Here is a 25,658-nt window from a genome sequence, read left to right as displayed (position 1 = left end):
GCTCTGTACTTGGATGCATTAGTAATAATCTTTCAAAACTCTTTAGATTTTGGAGTAGTTCCTGAGGATTGGCGGGTAGCAAACGTAACCCCAATTTTTAAGAAGGGAGGGAGAGAGAAAATGGGGAATTACAGACCAGTTAGTTTAACATCGGTAGTGGGGAAACTGCTAGAGTCGGTTATTAAAGATGGGATAGCAGCACATTTGGAAAGCGGTGAAATCATTGGGCAAAGTCAGCATGGATTTACGAAAGGTAAATCATGTCTGACGAATCTTATAGAATTTTTCGAGGATGTAACTAGTAGAGTGGATAGGGGAGAACCAGTGGATCCAGAAGGCTTTCGACAAGGTCCCACATAAGAGATTAGTATACAAACTTAAAGCACATGGCATTGGGGTTCAGTATTGATGTGGATAGAGAACTGGCTGGCAAACAGGAAGCAAAGAGTAGGAGTAAACGGGTCCTTTTCACAATGGCAGGCAGTGACTAGTGGGGTACCGCAAGGCTCAGTGCTGGGATCCCAGCTATTTACAATATATATTAATGATGGGGATGAGGGAATTGAAGGCAATATTTCCAAGTTTGCGGATGACACTAAGCTGGGGGGCAGTGTTAGCTGTGAGGAGGATGCTAGGAGACTGCAAGGTGACTTGGATAGGCTGGGTGAGTGGGCAAATGTTTGGCAGATGCAGTATAATGTGGATAAATGTGAGGTTATCCATTTTGGTTGCAAAAACGGGAAAGCAGATTATTATCTAAATGTTGGCCGATTGGGAAAGGGGGAGATGCAGCGAAACCTGGGTGTCATGGTACACCAGTCATTGAAGGTAGGCATGCAGGTGCAGCAGGCAGTAAAGAAAGCGAATGGTATGTTGGCTTTCATAGCAAAAGGATTTGAGTATAGGAGCAGGGAGGTTCTACTGCAGTTGTACAGGGTCTTGGTGAGACCACACCTGGAGTATTGCGTACAGTTTTGGTCTCCAAATCTGAGGAAGGACAATATTGCCATAGAGGGAGTGCAGAGAAGGTTCACCAGACTGATTCCTGGGATGTCAGGACTGTCTTATGAAGAAAGACTGGATAGACTTGGTTTGTACTCTCTAGAATTTAGGAGATTGAGAGGGGATCTTACAGAAATTTACAAAATTCTTAAGGGGTTGGACAGGCTAGATGCAGGAAGATTGTTCCCGATGTTGGGGAAGTCCAGGACAAGGGGTCACAGCTTAAGGATAAGGGGGAAATCCTTTAAAACCGAGATGAGAAGAACTTTTTTACACAGAGAGTGGTGAATCTCTGGAACTCTCTGCCACAGAGGGTAGTTGAGGCCAGTTCATTGGCTATATTTAAGAGGGAGTTAGATGTGGCCCTTGTGGCTAAGGGGATCAGAGGGTATGGAGAGAAGGCAGGTACGGGATACTGAGTTGGATGATCAGCCATGATCATTTTGAATGGCGGTGCAGGCTCGCAGGGCCGAACGTCCTACTCCTGCACCTAATTTCTATATTTCTATGTTTACTCCACAATTTGAGATTTGTAATAGAGAAATTTCTACAAATGTATAAAAATGGCCTTTATTAAAATCTGACAATGTGCACTTTAACCACGTGTGATTTTTTTCTATTACAAATCTCATATTGTGGAGTACAGAGGCAAATAAATAAATGATGGGTCTTTGTCCCAAACATTATGGAGGGCACTGTATATCTTCTTTCCAGAATATACAAAGTAATATATTTTTGAAGTGCAATATTGCAACATAGGAATCACCACTGCTAATTTGACCTCAAATGTGACATCCAGATTAGCTGCTTTAGGAATGTTGACAGAGGAGCAGCGATATAACATATATTACACCCAGCACAGAAAGGTGGAAGAGTCTGGTTGAAGACTTCATCCTGTGGCTGGCATGGCTGACATGGCAGCACCTCTTCTGTAATGCACTGTGCATATTTTACTGTCAAGTCTTAGGAGTGGGAATTCAAACCAAATTCTTAAGACTCAAGTTTCCTCAAAACCAAGTATTGACTAACATTACACAGGGAGAGGAATGCAGTTAAAGTAACCAAATGCTATACTCAAGAGAATGGCCTATTCACAGTACCAGGGATTTCTGGCACAGTTGTTTTATATGAAGGGGCAATAAATAAGGAAATTAACAACTTCAGGGGAAAAAATTGTTTTAAACTGATTGCTATCAGAACAGCTTTGGAGAAAAATGCCACTGGGCATTCAACTAAATGATCAATTTCAAACATTGTTCTATTCGATGACCATTAATTTTCACAACAGGGATAAAGGTTTGAAATTAGCAGGATTGTATAGTGAAAGATTACACTTGACAAGAATTGGATGCCAGAAGGAAAATGAACAATGAAATTAAGTTAGGAATTGTCTCAGTTCTAGATCCAATGCAGATTTTGTTGACATATATTATAATGAAAACAAGCCATTCAAGGTGACGATGCAGCTGAGATTCACTGATTAGTAGATTCATTAGTGATTGTAATTACTCCAAGGGTGGGTGGGCGATAGAAGATTCGGAGGGCAGATGATGAGCATGGGAGAGTGGTAGGGAAAGGGATTGCTCAATGAGCTGGCATAGATATTATGGTATATGGACACACTGATCTGTTTTGTAGTAAATGCCTACTATGTTCGGTGATCTGAAGCAAAGCAAGAATTTCATTGTCCTATCAGGGACACATGACAATAAACTCACTTGACCGTGAACTTGATATTATGGACCAAATAACCTTCCAAGGTGAATGAGACAATGGAAAGTTACAGACTGAGGAACATTTGAAGAAAGACATCCATAAGACTATTACATTTAGCCCATTTAAAAAAAAAATCAAAGCAGTACGAATTGTAAAATAAATAAACTTGCCGAATTACAAAGTGTAAAGAAAGACACATTGAAAGTCGTGGTTCAATGTAGAGAAACCGAAAAAGCGTTGGGAAAAAATAATGCAATCCTCAGGAGAAACACAGCAGCTGTAAGAATGGATTATTGATGGCACAGAGAAAAATGCTGCAAAAGATCATTATGTAAAGACACTATTTTAAAAAATGTCTGAAATAGCAAAAATAGCAAGAACAGAAAACTGGTATAATTAAAGAAAATGTTGGAAATAGGAGACACTTGCGGAAAGGGATTTAATTCACAGGTCGATCACAAAGATCAGACAAAGAATTGGGATTGCTGCAAGGACGAAAAACATTCAAATTCAGGTTACAAATTAAAAAAAAACATTTTAGAGTTTAATGTGAACAATTACAAAATAAATTAAGGTAAATAACAAAATGTAGAACAAGTGGAGTGGTGGAGGATTTTCTAATTTGTCATTAGAGGGGACAGAATACCACGTCAAGTATAATTAAAATGGGCAGGTAAAGAAACTAGTAAAAAACATCTAAAGTCATGCTAGTTGCAATTAGAAATAGACAATAGGTGCAGGAGGAGGCCATTCGGCCCTTCGAGCCAGCACCGCCATTCTCTATGATCATGGCTGATCATCTGAGTTGGATGATCCCGTTCCTGCCTTCTCCCCATATCCCCCGACTCCTATTTTTAAGGGCACTATCTAGCTCTCTCTTGAAAGCATCCAGAGAACCTGCCTCCACCGCCCTCTGAGGCAGAGAATTCCACAGACTCACCACGCTCTGTGAGAAAAAGTGTTTCCTCGTCTCCGTTCTAAATGGCTTACTCCTTATTCTTAAACTGTGGCCCCTGGTTCTGGACTCCCCCAACATCGGGAACATGTTTCCTGCCTCTAGTGAATTAACAACTCGCCTGATGCAATGTTGATAAATTACCATAATCAGCCATTTTATCGTCATCAGCTGTCTTCCTGAGGTCGGCTTAAGGGACTCTCTGCTCCCGTTTCATACTCTTAATTACTGTGCCAGTGTATGTCATATTATTCATTAACAAACAGGGTAAGACAGTCCTGTTATTTTGCCAGCAACACAGGAAAATATCTAGAATCTATTCTAAAACTAATCTAAACATGGGCAAAAATAATTTAAATCATGACAATGGAAGGACTAAGTCCGAGACTTCACGAAAATTCACAACTGTACATTTTTAATTTAGAAGGCATTTTATGAAAGATCATAAAATGACATAAGGCTTATAAAAGCTTCCATGAGGCGTTAATAAATTTGTTGTGGTGGGTGAAATAGTAATGGTTACTCATTAATTTCCAATAACAACTATCATAAATATGAGATCCGAGATGAGATTCTATTATTTTAATTTAACAGAAGTCTAAGTTTTTTTTAATAATATGCTGTCAATGCCAGGTTGCACTAAAAACAATGTGTACTTGCACAAAAATTCACCCATCGCAGATGTGTGTCAGATTCTGTGGATCACCTGCAGCAGACACTAACTTGCAGCAAATCTCAACAGAGGAAGAATAGTTTAAATCCATGTTGTGCCAATTATATTTAGGATCCTTCCCTCTGCTCCATCTCGTCAGAAACAGAATAACTGCCCTACAATTAAATTAAAATGATATTATACTGTATTCCACTACAATTTCAAGTCAATCACATACCCTTCCCTGTCCTGTGTTTTTTTTTTGCACACACAATAAGAAATTCCTTATTTGCCCCTCCAGGGAAAAGATCCTTGCCCAATGATGGGTCACAAAGGACAACCCAGCCACTGAAGAAGCAATTCAAAGCATTCCAAAGCTGCATTCAAATTTACACACCAATAGTTCAAAACACATTTTGTGGCTCAGGTATGATCCTTGCAGATTCCTCTTCATGGAACAACTCTTGCAACATACGAGCCCATAAATTACCCCTCCCCTCACCCCACTCACCATCAACAACACCACAGTCACATCTGTGGAGTCTTTTAAGTTCCTGGGAACCATCATCTCCATGGACCTTAAGTGGGGGTCTACTCCAGTCAAAAAGGCACAACAGAGGATGTACTTCCTACGGCAGCTGAGGAAGCACAATCTGCCACAGGGAACGATGGTACGTTGCCTATTTCCTTCGCTCCATAGATGCTGCTGCACCTGCTGAGTTTCTCCAGCTTTTTTGTGTACCTTCGATTCTCCAGCATCTGCAGTTCCTTCTTAAACACAGGGAACGATGGTTCAATTCTACACGGCCATTGTAGGGTCTGTTCTCAACTTCTCCATCATGGTCTGGTTTGGCTCAGCCACCAAGCACGACACGGGGAGGCTGCAGCGAATCGTCCGATCAGCAGAGATTGGGTGCAACCTTCCCTCCATTGATGAACTGTACACTGCAAGGGCCAGGAAGCGATGGGGCAAGATCTCTGACCCCTCTCACCCTGGCCACAAACTCTTTGAATCACTTCCCTCTGGAAGGCGACTCCGGTCTGTCAAAGCTGCCACAGCCAGACATAAAAAGTTTTTATCCACGAGTAATTGCTCTACTCAACAGCCAAAAATCTGTAGCCTCCCTTGATCTGGTATTTTGTCCACATGCTTGATCAATGTAGTTTTATCATTAATGTTTTATTATTATTATTAATGTTTAATTATTATTAATATTTAATTATTATTAATGTTTAGTGTTTTCTGAGTCATTCGTAACTGTCACTGTATACCATATATTGTTACTTGTGGGTGGAGCACCAAGACAAATTCCTTGTATGTGAATACTTGGCCAATAAACTTACTTACTTACCCATCAACTCAACTTTTTTTTTTTTTTTTTGTTAAGTCATGCGGTGTTGTTGCACCAGTGTGGAGCTTGAACTCTGGAATTCAACCCATTGACTGCAATGGAATGAACTGCGAGGGGTAGAATTCAATGCTATAAAATGACATGAAGGGGCACTTACTGCTACCAACTTGGAATCAAGATTGGTTTATTGTCAATCGACCAATTATGTCTTTGCCCTTTTGAGAGCGTTAAAATATAAACATTTTTTTTGGGGGGGAGATTAAAGATTGCTTTCTTCACCACTTCACTCTCTGTGAAGAGCACCAATTGCCCATGCTAAACCAAAGCCTGCAGCATCTTTGGTGTTTAAACTACTGGACTGCAAAGTGTTTTTCTAACAAGTCTAAACTCCGAAAGCTCAGTGATGGATGCAATTGACACCAAACACACGTCACACGTCACAGATAAGAATGGGAACATTTGCTTTAATTAGATTTCTTGTTCAACTCCTGGACATGCTCTCAATTACTCTCAGAGAGGTCATGGCAAGTCTTTCAATGAACCAGTGAAGGTCACCCCATGGTGCTGTTGGAAGTAAACAGGTGACGGAACAGGGGTAGGTTTCCAAATCAGGATGGCGTATGCCTTGGAGGGGAGCATTTTCATGCACCAGCTGAACCTAGGTAAGGGAGGTGCTGCTGGAATAGCCAGGATGAGTTAATATACAAGTGTGTAGATGGACATTCCACAGCCAAAGTGAACCAACTGTGGAGGGAGTACCATCCAGAGCAAGGGCAGCCTTTTTGATTGGGTTCACACCCAAGCAGCAATTGGATGTGGTGTCAGTCAAACAGGTCACCTTTGTCCTGGATGGCATGGAGCTTCTTAAAGGGCACTGGGGCTGTACTCGTCCGAGCAAGTGTGGGGTATTCCATCATTTGTGCCCTGCAGATGATGGAAAACTGTTGCTAGGAGACAGGTCACCTACTACAGCATACTCAACTTCTGACTAGGCCCAACTACATGCCTGGTCAATGGACTCCCAAAAGATGCAATGGTAGGGGGTGCTGCAAATGACTGCCTAGGGTGGGTAGTTAGACTCCCTCTTGTTTTAGATGGTCTTTAACCAGTACTTGCGTGACATGAATATTATATGCCATTTATGAGCCATGCTTGAATGCTGACTAGATTTTGCTGCAGGTAGGTAGGTATGCACTGCATTCACTCAGAAAAGGAAGCAACTGGAATTGAACATTTTGTCAGCATCAGCAAACGTCCCAGGTCTGATCTTATGATCAGAGGTTATTGATGAAGCTGGTAAAGATGGTTTGGCCTAGTACACCACTCCCGTGCGAGGAACTCCCGCACTGATGTCCTGGGACTAGGATGATGAATTCCAACAAAACAACACCATCTTCCTTTGTGCAAAGAGTGTTCAATTCAACTTGAAAGCCCTCCCATGATGAAACAGCCCTGCTCACAAGCAGAGATCTGGACACCATTCAGCTCGGAATTATTCTTTGTAAAATATTATCCTCTTCAACATTTGCACGGCAATAATCATCAGAGAGTCATCTCCAATCAGACGGTCTAATCACTTGGCCATAACATTTAACAACATTACATTATCAAAACAATTACTAATGTTAATGAACCAGCCACGTAAATAATGTGGCAGCAGGAGCAGATTAATGGCTGAGTATTCTAAAGCCTGCCAACTATAACTCCCCAAAGCTCGCCAACTATCTATACGACAGAAGACCCGAATATCAAGCAATATCCTCCATGTCCCTGAATGACTCATTCCAACACTGAAGAAATGAATACCAGCCTCTTCAAAGCAGCCCGCTATCTTATCCAAATCCCAGGAATCATTCACTTATCCATCATCAGTGTGCCATGGCTGCTGAGTCAGCATTGCCATTACTTGCCTCAGTTACTCCAATTTTCACCACCAAGGAGGACAAAAGGTAGCAGGCATATCAAAACACCACCACCAAGACACATGCCATCCTGGACCTAAACATTTATTGCTATTCTATTCCTTCACAGGAAAGATGAAAGAGCACCACAGAGCCCACAGTAGATTCTGGTTATCCTCACAGTCTCATCACAGGTGATTAGAAATGGATAGCAAATGCTGGCTATGCCCAGATCCACAAAATGAATGAAAAATAAAACAATATAAAAGAGGCATATAAGTCTTTGAACATTGTAGCATTTACGATCAAGACATGTGATCATATTATTTAAGAAGGAACTGCAGACGCTGGAAAATCGAAGGTAGACAAAAGTGCTGGAGAAACTCAGCGGGTGCAGCAGCATCTATGGAGCGAAGGAAATAGCCAATGTTTCGGGCTGAAACCCTTCTTCAGACATATTGTTTACAGTGCAGTACGATTACATATTCTGTTGTGCTGCAGCAAGTAAGAATTTCATTGTTATATCTGGGACATATGACAATAAAACACTCTTGACAGTGTGACAACTTGACAGCATCTCAGATACTTTGCATTCCAAAGGTGGTGGGTATCTACAAATCGGCATCTCACCCCTCATGGCATATCATGCCAAGACTGAAACAGTTTCTCCAGTTTTTATCCCCACTGTTATACGATGGTATATCAAACAAACAAGTCAAAGGTTTGAAGGTACACAAAATTGCTGGAGAAACTCAGCGGGTGCAGCAACATCTATGGAGCGAAGAAAATAGGCGACGTTTCGGGCTGAAACCCTTCTTCAGACTGATGGGGGGGTGGGAGGGGAGAAGGAAGGAAAAAGGGGAGGAGGAGGAGCCCGAGGGCAGGGGGATGGGAGGAGACAGCTCGAGGGTTAAGGAAGGGGAGGAGACAGCAAGGGCTAGCAAAATTGGGAGAATTCAACATTCATGCCATCAGGATGCAAGCAACCCAGGCGGAATATGAGGTGCTGTTCCTCCAATTTCCGTTGTTGCTCACTCTGGCAATGGAGGAGACCCAGGACGGAGAGGTCGGATTGGGAATGGGAGGGGGAGTTGAAGTGCTGAGCCACCGGGAGTTCAGGTAGGTTATTGCGGACTGAGCGGAGGTGTTCGGCGAAACGATCACCCAACCGCCGCTTAGTCTCCCCGATGTAAATCAGCTGACATCTAGAGCAGCAGATGCAGTAGATGAGGTTGGAGAAGATACAGGTGAACCTTTGTCGCACCTGGAACGACTGCTTGGGACCTTGAATGGAGTCGAGGGGGGGGGGAGGTGAAGGGACAGGTGTTGCATTTCTTGCGGTTGCAACGGAAAGTGCCCGGGGAGGGGGTGGTACGGGAGGGAAGGGAAGAATTGACAAGGGAGTTGCGGAGGGAGCGGCCTTTGCGGTAGGTAGACATGGGGGGAGATGGGAAGATGTGGCGAGTGGTGGGGTCACGTTGGAGGTGGCGGAAATGGCGGAGGATTATGTGTTGTATTGTCAAAGGTTTATACTTGTATGTGGCAGCAAGGTTAAGGCCAAGCCTCTGCAGGATTGGTGCATCAAAATGACACATCGTGGTGAAGTTCAAATGCTATGTAATTGTTATGGTGCAATATGTCTGATAAGCCATAAAATCTTAACATTCAACATAACTTCCAAACCCAAAACATTTAGTTTAAATTAATCGATACGTGTCAATCACAAAAAACAGGACATTTCACAACATGCAATGTTAACAGATTAATATAATGAAAGGCATGATATAATGCTGCAGTTTGAAGACAACAGATAATGTACTGATGATGTTGGAAAGAAAACTATGCAAGCTACATTTCTGAACAGCTGTTCTGGATATCAGCTGGTGTCCAGAGAAGCACAACACGATAAAAGCAACAGAAAAGCTAAAACTGCACAAACACCACCAGTACTTTTGTCAGATAATTAAACATGAAGACCAGACCAGATGTTAGCCAGGAACAGCATGCCAAAGCACAACAGCAATCTGCCAATGGTTGGGGTTTGGACACACAGCAAAACAACCAGCATCACCTGCAGTTGCCTGCTCCCGCCACTTCCTGCTTATGGCAATCTGGGCTCTGGGATAGCGATGTCTGGGAACTGCTATAAATTTAAATACAAGCACCACATTTGTTAACCATTTATTCTGGAAGAAGTATAACTAATGCATTTCTCACAAGTTAAAAGTATAACTTGCCACAGCACCCATATCTTTCATCCCTCCAACCAGGGGTATGATACCTCCTTCAAAGAAAAAAAACATCTTAATTATCCAACACGCTCATTGTTCTATTGTCTTCTACCTAAGAAACGCAACAGTGCGAATATTAGAATCAGTCAATAGGCATCTTCAAACGGAATAGGTTCTATTTCTCCAGTGCTACAATCTACAATTTTTCTTGAGTGATAGACCAAGGACCAAATGATTCATTAATGATCAACCACATGTATAATGCTGGTAAGAACTTTGTGTAATTGCTTTTAAAATTCACTGTAAGATTATAACCCCACTTTGTCATGGTATTATTATTGAAGCCATACTTTCTAATTGGCACTTACCTCGACGGAGATGAAACTTTGTTCATTGTTGCTTCTTCGCTCCCCCTCCCCGCGGCCTTACAGCTGGTTTGGTGCGGCCTTGCCCAGAGTTGGGCCCAGAGCTTCAGCAGCAGACTTTAATATCGCAGACCCCCAGAGGAGCGCTCCGCCGGCTGGCCTGCGGCCTACAACATCTTGGAGCCTCGGTCTGTGGAGCTTCTGGCAGCCGACGTGGAGCGAACCTCTCACCGTGGAGCGGGCGATCCCTCGCTGGGGCTCGCCGGAGAAGAGCTCCGATCGCCAGCCTGCGGCCTAGAACATCTGGAAGCCGTGGTGTCCGGTAAAGAGATGGCCGATTTGGGAGATCCGGGCTACAGATGTGCTCGACTTGTCCCAACGTCGGATTTTCAACCATCCCGACCAGAGAGCTTGAACATCGGGCCGTCCGTAGGGGTGACTACGGAGGGTCAGGGCACCGACCACGGGCGAACAAAGGGGGAGGAAGAGGAGGACTGTCTGCAATGTATTGCCTTCCACCACAGTGAAGAATGCTGTGGTGGACGTCTGTGTTGAATTATGTTGTGTACTGTGTCCTTTTTTAAGTGTAAAGGGCCTGTCCCACCAGCATGCGATTGCATGTGTCTAGCGCGACCAAACGTGGTGGCTTGAGGCGTACGGCCTCGCGGGGCCGGTCCCACTTCCAACCCCGGAGGCGTCTGGAGTTGTGCGGGGCTGGTCCCGACATCATACTCACCAATCAGCTGGACAGGAGGCGGGCCGACTGAATTTGGACATCGCACGGCGTTGGGCGGTTACGTCATCACGCAACGGCACGCCGGGCGGTGATGTCATCGCGCAATGCCACATGCTAGCCATACGCCATCAAAACGCTGTGTACGACATCGAGGCACTGCGTACGGCCTCAATGCGGCTGCGAGCCGACAGGCCGTTGGCGCGTGGGATTTTCGGACAGTGCAAGATTTTTGGAGCCCCGTGCGATGTTGGTACCAGCCCCGCACAACTCCATACGCCTCCGGCGATCAAAGTGGGACCAGCCTCGCAAGGCCATACGCCTCAAGCCACCACGTTTGGTCACGTTAGACGCATGCAATCGCATGCTGGTGGGACAGGCCCTTAACGCTGCATGGTAAATTACATTTCACTGCACCTTATGCCATCTTGCAGAAGCCTCAATATTCTGATGTACTTATCGTGACAACCGTACCTTGATACTATGCGCGAAAGAGCCTGGCGGTCAACCGACTCAAAAACCTTTGTCAGGTCTATGAAGGCCATGTACAAAGGCTGTCTTTGTTCACAGCATTTATCCTGGAGTTGATGCAATGCCAATTTGAAAATGAAAAAGAGGGAACTGAATCAAGCATGTATTATCTGTCAAGATGCTGCTTTTAGAGATGCAAACTTTAAGGATATCACTGACGCATCAACGTAGCCCTTTTACTTTTGGAAACTATCCTACAATTCTTCCATATGGCCAGGCACAAGTTCAGGAATGAGGAATTAAACTGGTGCAGAATTGGGTCAAATGTTCTTTACTGAAGAAAATGGAGATGATAGTTCCAATTGCAAAGGAAATTCTTGCAAATGGCACTGACAGCGCCTATATGCTATCAATCTTCATTTATCTGATTTTTAATGGTTGCAGCTGTTCCTCTCAGTAACTCCACACACCATAGCCAAGTAATGTTATTATTCACGTCAATGAAATTACTTGATTGTACAAGGATCAAAGCAATACCATTCCAATTCTTATTATATTCAAACAACAATGGGGATGTGCTTTTAAAATTAGACTTGTGTCTTTAATGAAAAATAAACTTATTGTATAATAAATGTTAACTTACAAAATGAGGCAGGGCAAAAATTAATTATTGCAGCAGAATTTGATTCACTGGACCTCAAATATCTTGCAATATTTCACACAATATCAAATATGGGTTGTTATGTAGGCAAGCTCGACATCTGTACAGTGTGGAACTTCACACCAGTGATTAAAGACATGTAATTCTACTTTAGAAACATAGAAAATTTGTGCAGGAGGAGGACATTCGGCCCTTCGAGCCAGCACCGCCATTCATTGTGATCATGGTTGATCATCCCTTATCAATAACCCATGCCTGCTTTCTCCCCATATCCCTCGACTCCACTAGCCCCTAGAGCTCTATCTTACTCTCTCTTAAATCCATCCAGTGAATTGGCCTCCACTGCCCTCTGTGGCAGGGAATTCCATAAATTCACAACTCTCTGGGTGAAAAAGTTTTTTCTCACCTCAGTCTTAAATGGCCTCCCCTTTATTCTAAGACTGTAGCCCCTGGTTCTGGACTCACCCAACATTGGGAACATTTTTCCTGCATCTAGCTTGTCCAGTCCTTTTATAATTTGATATGTTTGTATAAGATTCCCCCTCATCCTTCTAAACTCCAGTGAATACAAGCCTAGTCTTTTCAATCTTTCCTCATATGACAGTCCCGCCATCCCAGGGATCATTTATTTGACCATGTTCACCAGAGATGCTGCCTAAACGACTGAGTCACTCCAGCACTTTGTGGCTTTATTTTAATACTTGATTTCGAAGAAAACCTAGACAATATACAGGGAACTCTCCATGTGTTTTTCATGCCATATTTCAATGTGTATTTGACCCAATGATTTACGTGAAGGACAGCAGCTCCCACAAAGCAATTATCTAAAAACGTGTGGACCTGTCACTTGAGAGTAGAAGACACAAGCCAGCACTCCCCCTATCCTGCTGGCAGACTGCTGACAACTGAGGAAAGCTGATCAATGGAGGATGTACATACAGATAGACCTCTGCCTAGATCTGGATTGTGGCAGTTGCTTCCTGGAAGTATCTATTTTATTAAACTGTCCCAATTCATGTCGAGTTAAAAAAAATAAAAAAATTCATAAACACCATCTGATCAATAAAGCCATTTGTTCCATCACCATTCAAAACAAGTCAGACACAAGTAACTCAGTGGGTCACACAGCATCTCTGGAGAGCATGTATAGGCGATGTTTCAGGTCGGGCCACTTCTTCAGTCTGGGAAACGTCGGATCTGAAACATCACCTGTCCATGTTCTCCAAAGATGCCGCCTAAACCACCTAGTCACTCCAGCACTTTGTGTCTTTCTTTGGTATAAACCATGATTTGCAGTTCCCTGAACGAAATAAGCTAACAGCTTCTTGGTATAGGCTTAAAGTCAATGAGTTATTATAGCATAAAAATCAGCCCTTCGGCCCAACAAATCCAGGCCAATCAAGATGTCCAGCCACCCTAGTCCCATTTGTCCATGTTCAGCCCATATCCTATATCCCTTTCCTTATCTATGTACCTCTCTAAATGTGTTTTAAATGTTGTTATTGTAGCTGCCTCGGCCTCTTCCTCTGGTAACTTATTCCATATACCGACCATCCTCTGGGCGATAGTTGCCCTTCTGGTAGCCATTACATATTTCCTCTCTTGTCTTAAACCTGTGCCATCTAGTTCTTGAATCCATCCGCCTGAAGAAAAAGTGTCTTCACTCTCCGACTCTGTCTACGCCCCTCACATTATGTGTAATTCTGCTAATAAATTCAGGCACCTGCAAGCATTTGAAACGAACAAATACCAAAATAAGATAGAAAATGTAATGGAAAACTAATTGATTCCATCAAGTTGCCCAACAATCATCATTTTTAGGAAAATCCCAATAACCTGGTGTTGACTTGTTGAGAAATCCTCATAGTTCAGCATCTGGCTCATTCATTTGTTTGGCACACCAGCCTGTAGTGACCATTTGGCTTGTTTTGTGTGTCATTAATGATGGCATGTGTCTTTAAATTTCAGACTGCCCGTTATATTGTGGCGGGATTTACGACGTATTTTAGGGCGTGTTTGGGGCTAAGGCTTGCGCAGAAGCTTCGTTTTTAGTTTAGTTTGGAACGAGCATGGAGAAGGTTTACCCTTTGACCTTGCGAAGTGTAACGGAGACACGAGGAGTTTTCTAACGTTCAAAGCGATAAGCTGGTGTTCGATGAAGATTATAGTAACGAGTCGGAAGAAGTTTGGATGTACCTCATTGTTTTTCATCAACAATAAAGAATTTATTAATCAAAAGCCTGTGTTTTGAAGACTTATCTTTGAAGAAGCTCTGAAGATTGACGGTGAGCTTGAATGCGCACAGTTATTCCTAGATCCCTCCGTTCAACTGCATTCCTCAACTCGCTGCCATTTACCACGTACGTCCTATTTTGATTTGGCCTGCCAAGATGTAGAACAACTGCAAGGTCCAGACCTTACCAACTCACTCATTGGAGTTCTCATTACATTTAGACAGGAACCGATTGCTTTAATGGCTGATATCAGATCGATATTTCATCAAGTGAAAGTAGCTGGTAAGCATATTGATTAACTGCGATTCTTATGGTGGCCTGAAGGGGATGTGCAGCAAGATCTTGTTGAATACCGGATGAAAGGTACATCTCTTTGGAGCAGTGTCATCTCCAAGTTGTGCTAACTTTGCTTTAAGGAAGAGCGCAGAGGACAATAAAGATTATTTTCCAGAGGAGGTAATGTCCACTTGGAAAAATAATTTCCATGTGGATGATTGCTTAAAATCCATATCTACTGAACAGGAGGCAATCCAAATGGTAAAACATCTGACCTTTCTCTGCAATAAGGGAGGATTTACGCTTTGCAAGTGGATCAGCAGCAATTGTGTTGTATTGGAAAGTATTCCACCAGATGATAAAGCCAAAGAAACCAAAGAGTTGGATTGTACAAAGATAATTTGCCAATGGAAAGAGCATTGGGACTGCACTGGTGCGTTGAAACGGATGTGTTCAAGTTCAGAATGTCGATTCAAGAGCAACCATGTACTAGGGGCATCTTATCTGTGATTGGCTCAGTGTACAACCCTTTGGGATTTCTTGCACCATTTACACTGCCAGCCAAGTTAATTTTACAGAATCTTTGTAAGGAAAAACTTGGATGGGAAGAGAGTATAACGTAAACTTCCTCACACCGTTGGACAGAATGGTTAACAGACCTCCATAAGATTTCAAAGTTCAAGGTGGATCGGTGCATAAAGCCTAAAAACTTTGGTAAAATCAGAAGTGCACAATTGCATCATTTCTCGGATGCCAGTGAAAGTGGTTACGGTACTGATTCACATCTAAGACTGGAAAATTATAACAAAGAAGTACATGTTGCATTCTTAATTGGAAAATCCCGAGTGGCACCACTGAAAACAGATGACGATTCCCAGAATGGAACTTACTGCGGCAGTATTAGCTGTTAAAGTTGACATAATGCTGCAAAAGAAACTACAATTTCAACTGGAAGAATCCATCTTCTGGACCGATAGCACTACGGTTCTTAAATGCTTCAACAATGAAAACAAACGCTTTATGACATTTGTAGCAAACAGAGTCTCTTTTGTATTAGGAGTTACTAATGTTTCACAATGGAAATATATTAACACAAAAGAAAATCCTGCGGACGAAGCCTCTAGAGGATTGCTTTCTAAGCAACAAGAGATGGATCAATGGACCAGGGTTTCTTTGGAAGCCAAGCAGAGAATGGCCAAAGCTTGAACTCGGATGTGAAATCTCTGCTAATGATTGGGAAATTAAACAAAACATTATGGTGAATGTGATTGTTGAAGATTCATATGACACCATGAACAATTTAATTGCCCACTTTTCATCATGGAATAATTTGATAACTGCAGTAGCCTGGTTTCTTTAATAGAAAACAAGGTTATAGCTGTCAGCTTGGAAAAGGAGACAAATTACAGAAAGTATCCTAGAAGAGACTCCTGATATACGAAAAGAAAATGTTGAAAGGCAGATGCAAGTTTTTGAAGCATCATGTGGTGTACAAAGTTTACGTCTTGATGATCTCCTCAAGGTGGAAAATGCGATCATCTCTTTCTGTCAAAGACAGAAATACAAAGAAGAAATATTAACACTGGAAGCTGGGGTCCATGGGTGAAAAGAAACAGTCAATTGTACAAGCTTGACCCAGTATTGGAGGGAGGTCTGAGGATGAACAGTCGCCTAAATAAATTGGCAATGCCCGAAGAAGCTAAATGTCCTATCATTCTCCCAAAGGACTTTTACATAACGACACTATTATTATGACATATTCATGAACAGATTGGACATGGAGGAAAAAAAATTACATGTTATCCCAACTTCGTTAAAAATATTGGGTTATCAAGGCTAATTCCGCCGCAAGAGAGATAATAAAAAATTGTATTATGTGTAGGCGACAGCGAGGGAAATTTGGTATGCTGAAGATGGCAGACTTGCCTCTAGTGAGGATCACCCCGGAGAATGCGTCCAGAGTGTGATGTAGGGTTCGAGGTATGATCCAGAGGTCCAGGGTAGAGGAAGGGCCATGGTTATGGACTCGAAACACAGGTGGGTTGTGGCCAGAGACAGCGTTTGGAGTGCTTTGATATATCCTGCTCGTCGGCTCACTAGAAAATTTGTTATATTGCTATGTAATAGAAAACTAATTAGACACATAGAAAATAGGTGCAGGAGTAGGCCATTCGGCCCTTTGAGCACCACCATTCAATATGATCATTGCTGATCATCCAAAATCAGTACCCTATTCCGGCTTTTTCCCCCATATCCCTTGATTCCCTTAGCCCTGAGAGTTAAATCTAACGCTCTCTTGAAATTGAGCCCAGCTGATGAACGCTTGACAGCACTGGGCTTCTACTCGCTGGAGTTTAGAAGGTTAAGGGTGGACCTCATTGAAACTTACAGAATAATGAAAGGGATAGATGTGGAAAGGATTTTTCTGCTGGTGGGTGAGTCTGGGACCAGAGGTCATTGCCCCAGAATTCAAGGGCGCTCCTTTAGAAAGGAGACGAGGAGGAACTACTTTAATCAGAGGGTGGTGAATCTGTGGAACTCATTGCCACAGAGGGTTGTGGATGCCAAGTCAGTGGATTTTTAAGAGAGCAACAGAACAGGTGTCGAGGGTTATGGGGAGAAGGCAGGAAAATGGGATTTGGAGGCAGAGATCAGTCATGATTGAATGGCATAGTAGACTCGATGAGCCGAATGGCCTAATTCTACTCCTATAACGTGAATGCATTAAAATAGCGAAATGCAAGCATTCGAGTATTAATTGGAGTTAGTCAGAATTACAGCAAATTACAGCAAATCTGCAAGTTCTGGACCAAAGAAAAAAGGCCACCAGATTACTGGAGTTTCTGCCTCAATGCCATCAATAAATCATCCTAAAATGTTTCACAGGAGAATGCCGCATTCTGACCATCAAATGGTTGAAGCCTGGCTAGGAACCAAAACATTACATTAAAAAAAATTAAAACTGTAAAGGATGTCTAATCAAAGCATTGAAGCTTTCGCAGCAAAATCCGTTGCACCATCTGGCCTCCCAAAATAGACTTTCGCAGATTATTTCTTGCTGTGTGATACTGTTATAGTTAAAATACAACTTGATGTGATGGCTTTATGGCCTGATTCTATCTGAAGTCTTGAATGGGAAGCTGTTAACATATCTGAAAGTTTAAATTCCAATGGTTATTCGTGCATTTTTGAACTTTGACTTTCCATTCATTGTAATCAGGCGAAACTGGTGCAGTCTACTTTTAGTGCTCTCCTTCAGGCAACTGCTTATGCAATCACCTGAACGCAATGAGAAGTTGCTTTTCTATCAGTGAGCCCTAGTGCATTTCATGTACTTCAATAACCCAAATGGATATGAAATATTCTGTGGCATTTTGTATATATATTAGTCACTGTATTTGTCAAGTGGAGAGCTTAATAAAGCTATAAAATAAGTATGCAACACAAATGATGAAGCAAGAAGACAGGTTGAAAGAATCTTAAGGCTGTCTAGCTCAACATAATACAAATAGATCAATCAGAAGAGGTTTAGAACAGAAAGCACAAGTAGTTCTTCCCACAGAAAGTAATGAGTTGCAAAATTCATTTCCTGGGCTAGTGGTTGAGACAGATTAGATTGGATAGCTGAAAAAAGGAAAGATAGGATAATACGATGCGGAAATCTAATTATATTTTATTCAAGATCACTCATACATTTTCAGCTATACCCATTGCTCCCAAAAAAAAAGTTTTAATTGCCTTTTGACTCACTGTGGAAAGATAAAACAATTTAAAATTAATATCTCCCATTTGCAAAAATCTAAGTATTTAAACAAAAATAACTTTGGAACTTGAAGACCTATCACCAGTTTTATACAGTCTTCAGTTAACCTCGGATTGAGACTTTGTTTATAATGAACTGCCAGCTGATAATCAGAAGCAGAAATGCAGCAGAACAAGCTGTCGCAATGATGGGGTGGGAATAATTTTTGTATCTCTATTCAGATGCAGAAATCACTGACTTGGAGCCTTACTTTCAAGGGTGTACAAGCCCTTGGCTGAAAGCAGTGGAATTTAAAAAAAAACTTTCATAAAATATCCATGGATTGCATGGATTTTTATAATGTAGCTGTTACTGTTAGCTTCCTTGGAAAATTATGGATTTGACATCACTATTTAAAATTGCAGAGATCCAAGAATTGTCTACTACACTAATAGCACCAACTGTTGTGTAGATGGGGCATTTCCAAAGCAGTTTTGACCGAGTTACAAATTCTTAATAAAGGCAACTTCAAATGACAACCCTTTTAGTGAAGACGTTTTTCTCTCCACTACATTCTCCATCAGTAATGATTAGGCACCATGCACCTATCCCATCAATCAGTACTGACCTCGAAAACACACTCATAGGTATTTTGCAGAATGGCTGAAAATCTCACTGTGATCAATATAAAATAACTGCATCACAGACTAATGACGGGGGAAATTGTGAAGATTTAAAATGTGCACCATCTGATAAAACTGACAGCCACGCTAAATATTAATTTTACTTGAAGGTAAACACAAAATGCTGGAGTAACTCAGCGGGACAGGCAGCATCTCTGGGGGGGAAGGAATGGATGACGTTTTGGGTCAAGACTCTTCTTATTTTTTTGCAAACATCTGTTTAACAGTTAGTTATTGCAAGCAAACAGGATTGAAGTGGTCAAAGTTTGAGTGATTAAAAAGCACAAAGAAGATTAACTTTCCAAAATTGAACACAACTCTTGGCAAATACTAGGGACAGCAATTCTGATCAATGCGTATCTTTTCCTGGAATATAAATTAATTAAACACTGCACATGATGACTACAAACACATAAAAGACCATAGCTCATAATTCTGCTGCCTATTCAACTACGTAACCTGACTTGAGAGCCAATTCAAAAATTAAGGATGGCCATAAAATCCTATGGTTTACTACATAGCTTTGCCACCACCGCACCTCTTAAAATTACAGCCAGTTTTTCAGAGGCAGAAGGAAATAAGTCCTTTTATAATGTTTATTGTAATTTCCAGACTATATATTTGATATTTTCCAGTCCAGCTCTTCCAAGGCCATTGCATAATTTAATCCGTTGTTACAGGAGACATGTTGAAAATGAAGCGACGCTGACTGACTTCTTAAACATGACCTGCTTGAGTAATGGTGGGAAGCTATAGGTTCACACAAGGAAGGAAAGGTGATGGGATTTAAATGCTTTACACGAGTCCAACTATTTATGGCAATTCAGGTTCAGATATATTCTATTAAAACTTATAGGCAATTGAAAGGCAACTGGACTTTGACAGAATAGGTATCGGGACAGGGCCACCAGTGGACTAACATCAGACGTGCTCAGTTTGAGCACTGCTATCAATGCCAAGTCAAGTAAACCACAAATGCGAAAAATGGTTTAATTGCAGTGAAACTTGTATTCATTTTGGCATTGTGCATTTCCATCATCAATGCATTTGTATATAACACATTGTATAAACTGCTATTTATCATAAAACACCATTTATGTCCCATTTTTATTTATTTCTCAATGTATCTTCAGATCCTTTAATATTGTAAATTTGTACATGGGGGGGGGGGGCTCTAGAGACGCATGTTACAATAATTCAAAAATATTTGCCAAATAATTATACGAGAAATAAACTGGCTACGAACAAATTCTCAGTTTATTACTACATTGTAATAATAACTTAGAAATCATAGCGCACGACATTATATGCAAATCATTTTGTGTTTGACCTTATCCAATCTCAACAATTCAATGTAGCCACTGGAATTAAAAAAGATTAAAACTTGTAGTGCTACGCGGAGAAGACTAGAGGCAAGGGAATATATTGGACCACTCTTTGCAAAGATTGGCCAATAATCTCCTCCTACTTGAAAAGTATCAAGAACAAACACCAATCAATGCCTGCCTGGGGAGTGAAGATGGTAAATAATTCACATATTCAGCAGCCCAGCAGCATTAGTGGAGAAAGTAGTGCAGTTAAATAATGAACTTTCTTCTGTTGCCTAACCTGCCTAATATGGGGAGAAGGCAGGAACGGGGTACTGATTGGGGATGATCAGACATGATCACATTGAATGGCGGTGCTGGTTCGAAGGGCCAAATGGCCTACTCCTGCACCTATTCTCTATTATCTATTGTGTATTGTCTGCTGAAGTTTTGTAGTATTTTGTGCTTTATTTTAGAATCCACTATTTTACATCAGATAAAACACCAACTGATAAAAGAAAACAAAGGTACACAAAAAAGCTGGAGAAACTCAGCGGGTGCAGCAGCATCTATGGAGCGAAGGGAATAGGCAACGTTTCGGGCCAAAACCCTTCTTCAGACTCTATGATTAAAGAAAACTATGATAAAAGAAAACAATTGAGGAATACAGAATTTGGTAGAGTTTATGTGGTTGCAATGGCTAGGAATAAAACCATATAGGAATAAAACCATATTGGAACCGACAAGTATCTAAGGAGTTTTTTTTTTAAATAGGTCAGAGCACATGCTGATGCGATGTCTGGGTAACATACCTCACCTCCCAGGAGTATTTGTGCAGTTATTACGATTTGCAGCAATCTGTCCACCTCGAAGATTAACTCAAAACATTTTGATGATTGTAAGAGGGGAGGTTTTGAGTGCACCGAAAATATTTAGGACTAATATGTACCAAGAGACCACCCATCGCGAGTATATTTTCGTGCTCTTACCAAAGCCCTCACTGAAGCACAAGGATCAATAAAACATATTTCATTGTTATTCTTGTACTCCAAAGCAGTGATTTATTATCTTAACATGCTTTAAATGCATGGACACAATGTGCATTACAGGTCGTCAAATTTAATCAATGCTCAAAGACTTGTATTTTTATCTTGATATTGGGACCAATTGTAAAACAACCCCAGAATGTTGTTATTGGAAATCCCCTCACCCACAAGCACCTCTCCTAAGTCCTAGTTTAAATTACACTTGAACCTGCATCATGCAATGTTTGTACAGGCACTGGGTTACACATGGGTTTTGTTCCTGAAAGATGTTCATAGCACAATTTCTCCAGAAATACCTGTTTTCTATAGTAATCCATATCATAATCACTCTGCACACACGTACTATAATTCTTTCATTTTATTGAATAATTATCCAAACCCTCCCCACAATTAATCTAATGGAACATATACCGTTTCCAGTCATTGATAAATACTAAAACTTTTATTATTACCTGATCGTAAAATGCTTTAAATATCAACGAGAGGATTTGTGCAAGGTCAAATTTCTGCAAGTCAGCTCATTTGTAACCCTGGGGAGCCCTCTATTCATCCATTACTTGTGTGCCTGGCATTCTGTTCAATGTCAACCAATTCCTAAATAACCAACAGCAACATAATTCACCTCTGCAATTCAATGACGTTCCACCTTGGTCATATTCTACATGCTGCAGCTACATGGGAGCAGCACCTGCAGGCATGCCTAAAAAGAAACCTCAATCCCCATCACTATTAACTCGGCCACCATGCTGGCAAATGACTAAAGCTGTCAATGTATTTTAACTTTCTGCAGTTTAATTATAGATAACACATTTCCAGCCTCTAACACAATAGGCTAAATTATTCAATCCGCCAACCACGCGAGTCGAGATGTCACCGGCATTCCTACTTCCAGGGTCCGCAACCTCTATTTTAGCATTTGGTGGAGTTGCCAGTCTCCGCCTTCGGACTCCTGCCTCCTCTAAATAATCCCAGAGGTTTGCAATCCATCTCTCTGACCCAGATTCATCTAATCCTGCAGCAGATTTCACAACCTCAACTCAGTCTTGTTGCTAAATATTGGAGCACTATATTTGCAACAATATTTAAAAAACTGACCACCAGGAACGTCGCATGATTGGCAGCCCCGCCAACAGTCTGTCTGTTTTCTCGTCTTTTCTTTGTGCATTTTAAAAGTATGTGTAAATGTTCTCCGGTTTGTTTTACGTGGAGGAGGGGGAGGGCATCTGGGAAAGGTTTTTTTCCCCAGTTTCTTACCTTCCCGGATTGCATCCCTGTAGCTCTGCAGCCTACCATCAAAGCACTGAATGGTTTAGGGCCAAAATACATTTCTGATCTTCTGCTTAGCTACGAACCACCCAGACCTCTCAGATCGTCTGAGACAGGTCTGCTCTGTGTCCCCAGAGTCAGAACTAAACATGGAGAGGCAGCATTTAGTTTGTATGCACCACATATCTGGAACAAACTCCCTGAAAACTGCAGGTCTGCTGCAACTCTCAGCTCTTTTAAATCTAGACTGAAGACTTTTCTGTTTGCCGCTGCCTTTCAGTAAACAATACAATTTATTAATTACCTACACAGCACTGTAACTTCTATTCCTGGTTTTATTCTATTTTAAATATTTTATTTGATTGCTTTTAATTTTGTAATTATTTTATCTGAATAATCTAATAATCGTTTTACATCTAAATGTCATTTTATATGTGTTCAAGAAGGAACTGCAGACACTGGAAGATCGAAGGTACACAAAATTGCTGGAGAAACTCAGCGGGTGCAGCAGCATCTATGGAGCGAAGGAAATAGACGACGTTTCGGGCCAAAACCCTTCTTCAGACTGATGGGGGTGAGGGGGAGAAGGAAGGAAAAAGGGAGGAGGAGGAGCCCGAGGGCGGGGGGATGGGAGGAGACAGCTCGAGGGTTAAGGAAGGGGAGGAGACAGCAAGGGCTAGCAAAACTGGGAGAATTCAACGTTCATGCCGTCAGGACGCAAGCAACCCAGGCGGAATATGAGGTGCTGTTCCTCCATTTTATATGTGTTTTTTTCCAATGCTTTAAATGTTTTATGTAAAGCACTTTGAATTACCTTGTTGTTGAAAGGTGCTATACAAATAAACTTGCCTTGCCTTGCCTTGCCTTGCCATCGATGGAGCTGGAGGCCTCCTCAGACTGACTTTGAGCCCCACCGCGGGTCGAATCAATCCTTTGCCTGGGATCGCTCCAACCGCTGCCTTCGGACTTTACCATCGCGAGCTCGCAGTCTCGGGAGAGACCAGTCGGGAGCTCCAACTACGCAGAGGCTCGACCAGTCCCGACATGGGGTCTGATCGCCGGAGCTGACTTCCCCCCGATGCAGGAGCTGATTGCCCCGATGCGGAGGGCTCAAACGCCGCCAGCTGGGTACCGGAGTCAAGATCATCCTGTGAACGGAGGGCTCAAGGCCCCCCAATTATGGGAGAGCATAGAAGGGAAGGGATCTGCACTTTTTTTTCGCTTTCCATCACAGTGAGGAATGTGGAGGAGTCACTGTGGTGGATGTTTATGTTAAAATGTATTTGGTGTGCTGTTGTTATTATTTGTACGACTGACTTGGCAAATGAAATTTCTTGTATGTTGCAAAACATACTTGGCTAATAAAGTATGTCATGATTGTGATTGATGTGTATTCCACTTTGAGGGGGGAAGAAAGAGGCTGGCAATTAATAAAAAAAACTCCACTTGCATGACTTGAAGAACTTAATTACATCACCAAGGGTTGAATTGCTGTTTGCACGAATGGTGCTATATAAATAAACATGCCTTGCCCTGCCTTCTATACACTTTGAGAGCTGTGTTGCAAATGATATCACCATCAAAATATTAAATTGAAGACAGACTCCAATCTGATATCCAAAGCAACACAACCAACCACTATATCCCTCAACACAGCACAGAATCACGTCTCAATAAGTGGCACATCTTGAATTTGACAAAGCATTCTCAATTGCAAACTATCATGCAAGACACCAAACAATTCATTAAGAGACAAGATATAAGTGTGCTTACTTGCCCAAACAAACTTGGTTAGAATTATTTATCCAGCATACTTGAAAGACATAGAAAAGGACGAATAAAACAAGTGGGGAAAATGGCCCTTTATGGGTGACGTTTGATAAGTCACATATAATGAACATGATGATGTAATGAATATTGTTAACTTTATCCCAAATGTGAGACTTGGAAAAGTTGCACCCATTAATTTTAGACAGTATTATTCTTAATGTTACATGTTGTTCAACACTGCCTCAAGCTATCATCAAATGCTTGAAATTGAATTTGACAAGATATCTGGAGTGGTGATAGACACAGTTGTACAAATTCAGAAAATAAATACTTCATTAATTAATGCATGCAACCTGCACATTTGTAAGCCTGGCCAAAGATCAAATACACATTCACTTCTTTCAAAAGGGTTGTGACATTGGCCAGCTCATATGCTGCATTGCAAAGCTCTTTGTAGAGAGACCACAGAGCAGATCTATCAGGATCAATGTTCACAACCTATTGTGATAGAATTAGCTGTTTGAAACTATCCTTTACCCTGCTCAGCATTTCAGGGACCATTGAGAGTTCTGACGAATAACTTTTAATCTAAAATGTTAACAAAATCTAAACTTTAAATCTAAAATGTTTCTGCTTCCAAACCTTCTGAAAGGTTACAGTATTTCTGCTTTTATTACTCAGAGCTCATTGAGCATCCATTGGAGATCTCACCTGACCCAATGAGCAATGAATAAACTTGTCATTTTTGAATAAGCTCATTTGCCACTTCAAGAGAGTAATGGTGGATGGCTGTTTGTCGGGTTGGAGGCAGGTGACTAGTGGGGTGCCTCAGGGATCTGTGTTGGGTCCTTTGTTGTTTGTCATGTACATCAATGATCTGGATGAAGGTGTGGTAAATTGGATTAGTAAGTATGCAGATGATACCAAGATGGGGGGTGTTGTGGATAATGAAGAGGATTTCCAAAGTCTACAGAGTGATTTAGGCCATTTGGAAGAATGGGCTGAAAGATAGCAGATGGAGTTTAATGCTGATAATGTGAGGTGCTACACCTTGGCAGGACAAATCAAAATAGGACGTACATGGTAAATGGTAAGGAATTGAAGAATGCAGTTGAACAGAGGGATCTGGGAATAACCGTGCATAGTTCCTTGAAGGTGGAATCTCATATAGGGTGGTAAAGAAAGCTTTTGGTATGCTAGCCTTTATAAATCAGAGCATTCAGTATAGAAGCTGGGATGTAATGTTAAAATTGTACAAGGTATTGGTGAGACCAAATCTGGAGTATGATGTACAA

The 25,658-nt window shown here is 41.7% G+C and overlaps 1 protein-coding gene across 2 annotated transcripts in view; it reads right to left on the bottom strand.

Annotated features, from left to right (window-relative positions):
- The window catches only part of tmem65 (transmembrane protein 65), a 57,600-nt gene that overhangs the window by 26,343 nt on the left and 5,599 nt on the right, over positions 1-25,658 (bottom strand). Inside the window, exon 3 of one of the 2 annotated variants that reach the window (XM_055634836.1) lies at positions 9,650-9,721. The exons of the other annotated variant lie outside the window; for it this stretch is intronic. Within the exon in view, the coding sequence (XP_055490811.1) occupies positions 9,650-9,721 (72 nt within the window). The remainder of the gene's footprint in view (positions 1-9,649; positions 9,722-25,658) is intronic. 2 annotated transcript variants of the gene reach the window in all.

The sequence above is a fragment of the Leucoraja erinacea genome, chromosome 4 (genome assembly GCF_028641065.1).
Source record: "Leucoraja erinacea ecotype New England chromosome 4, Leri_hhj_1, whole genome shotgun sequence".
NCBI classification, from domain to species: Eukaryota; Metazoa; Chordata; class Chondrichthyes; order Rajiformes; family Rajidae; genus Leucoraja; species Leucoraja erinaceus.
Note: the sequence above shows the minus strand (reverse complement) of the source record. Positions and strands in the feature narration are given on the sequence as shown.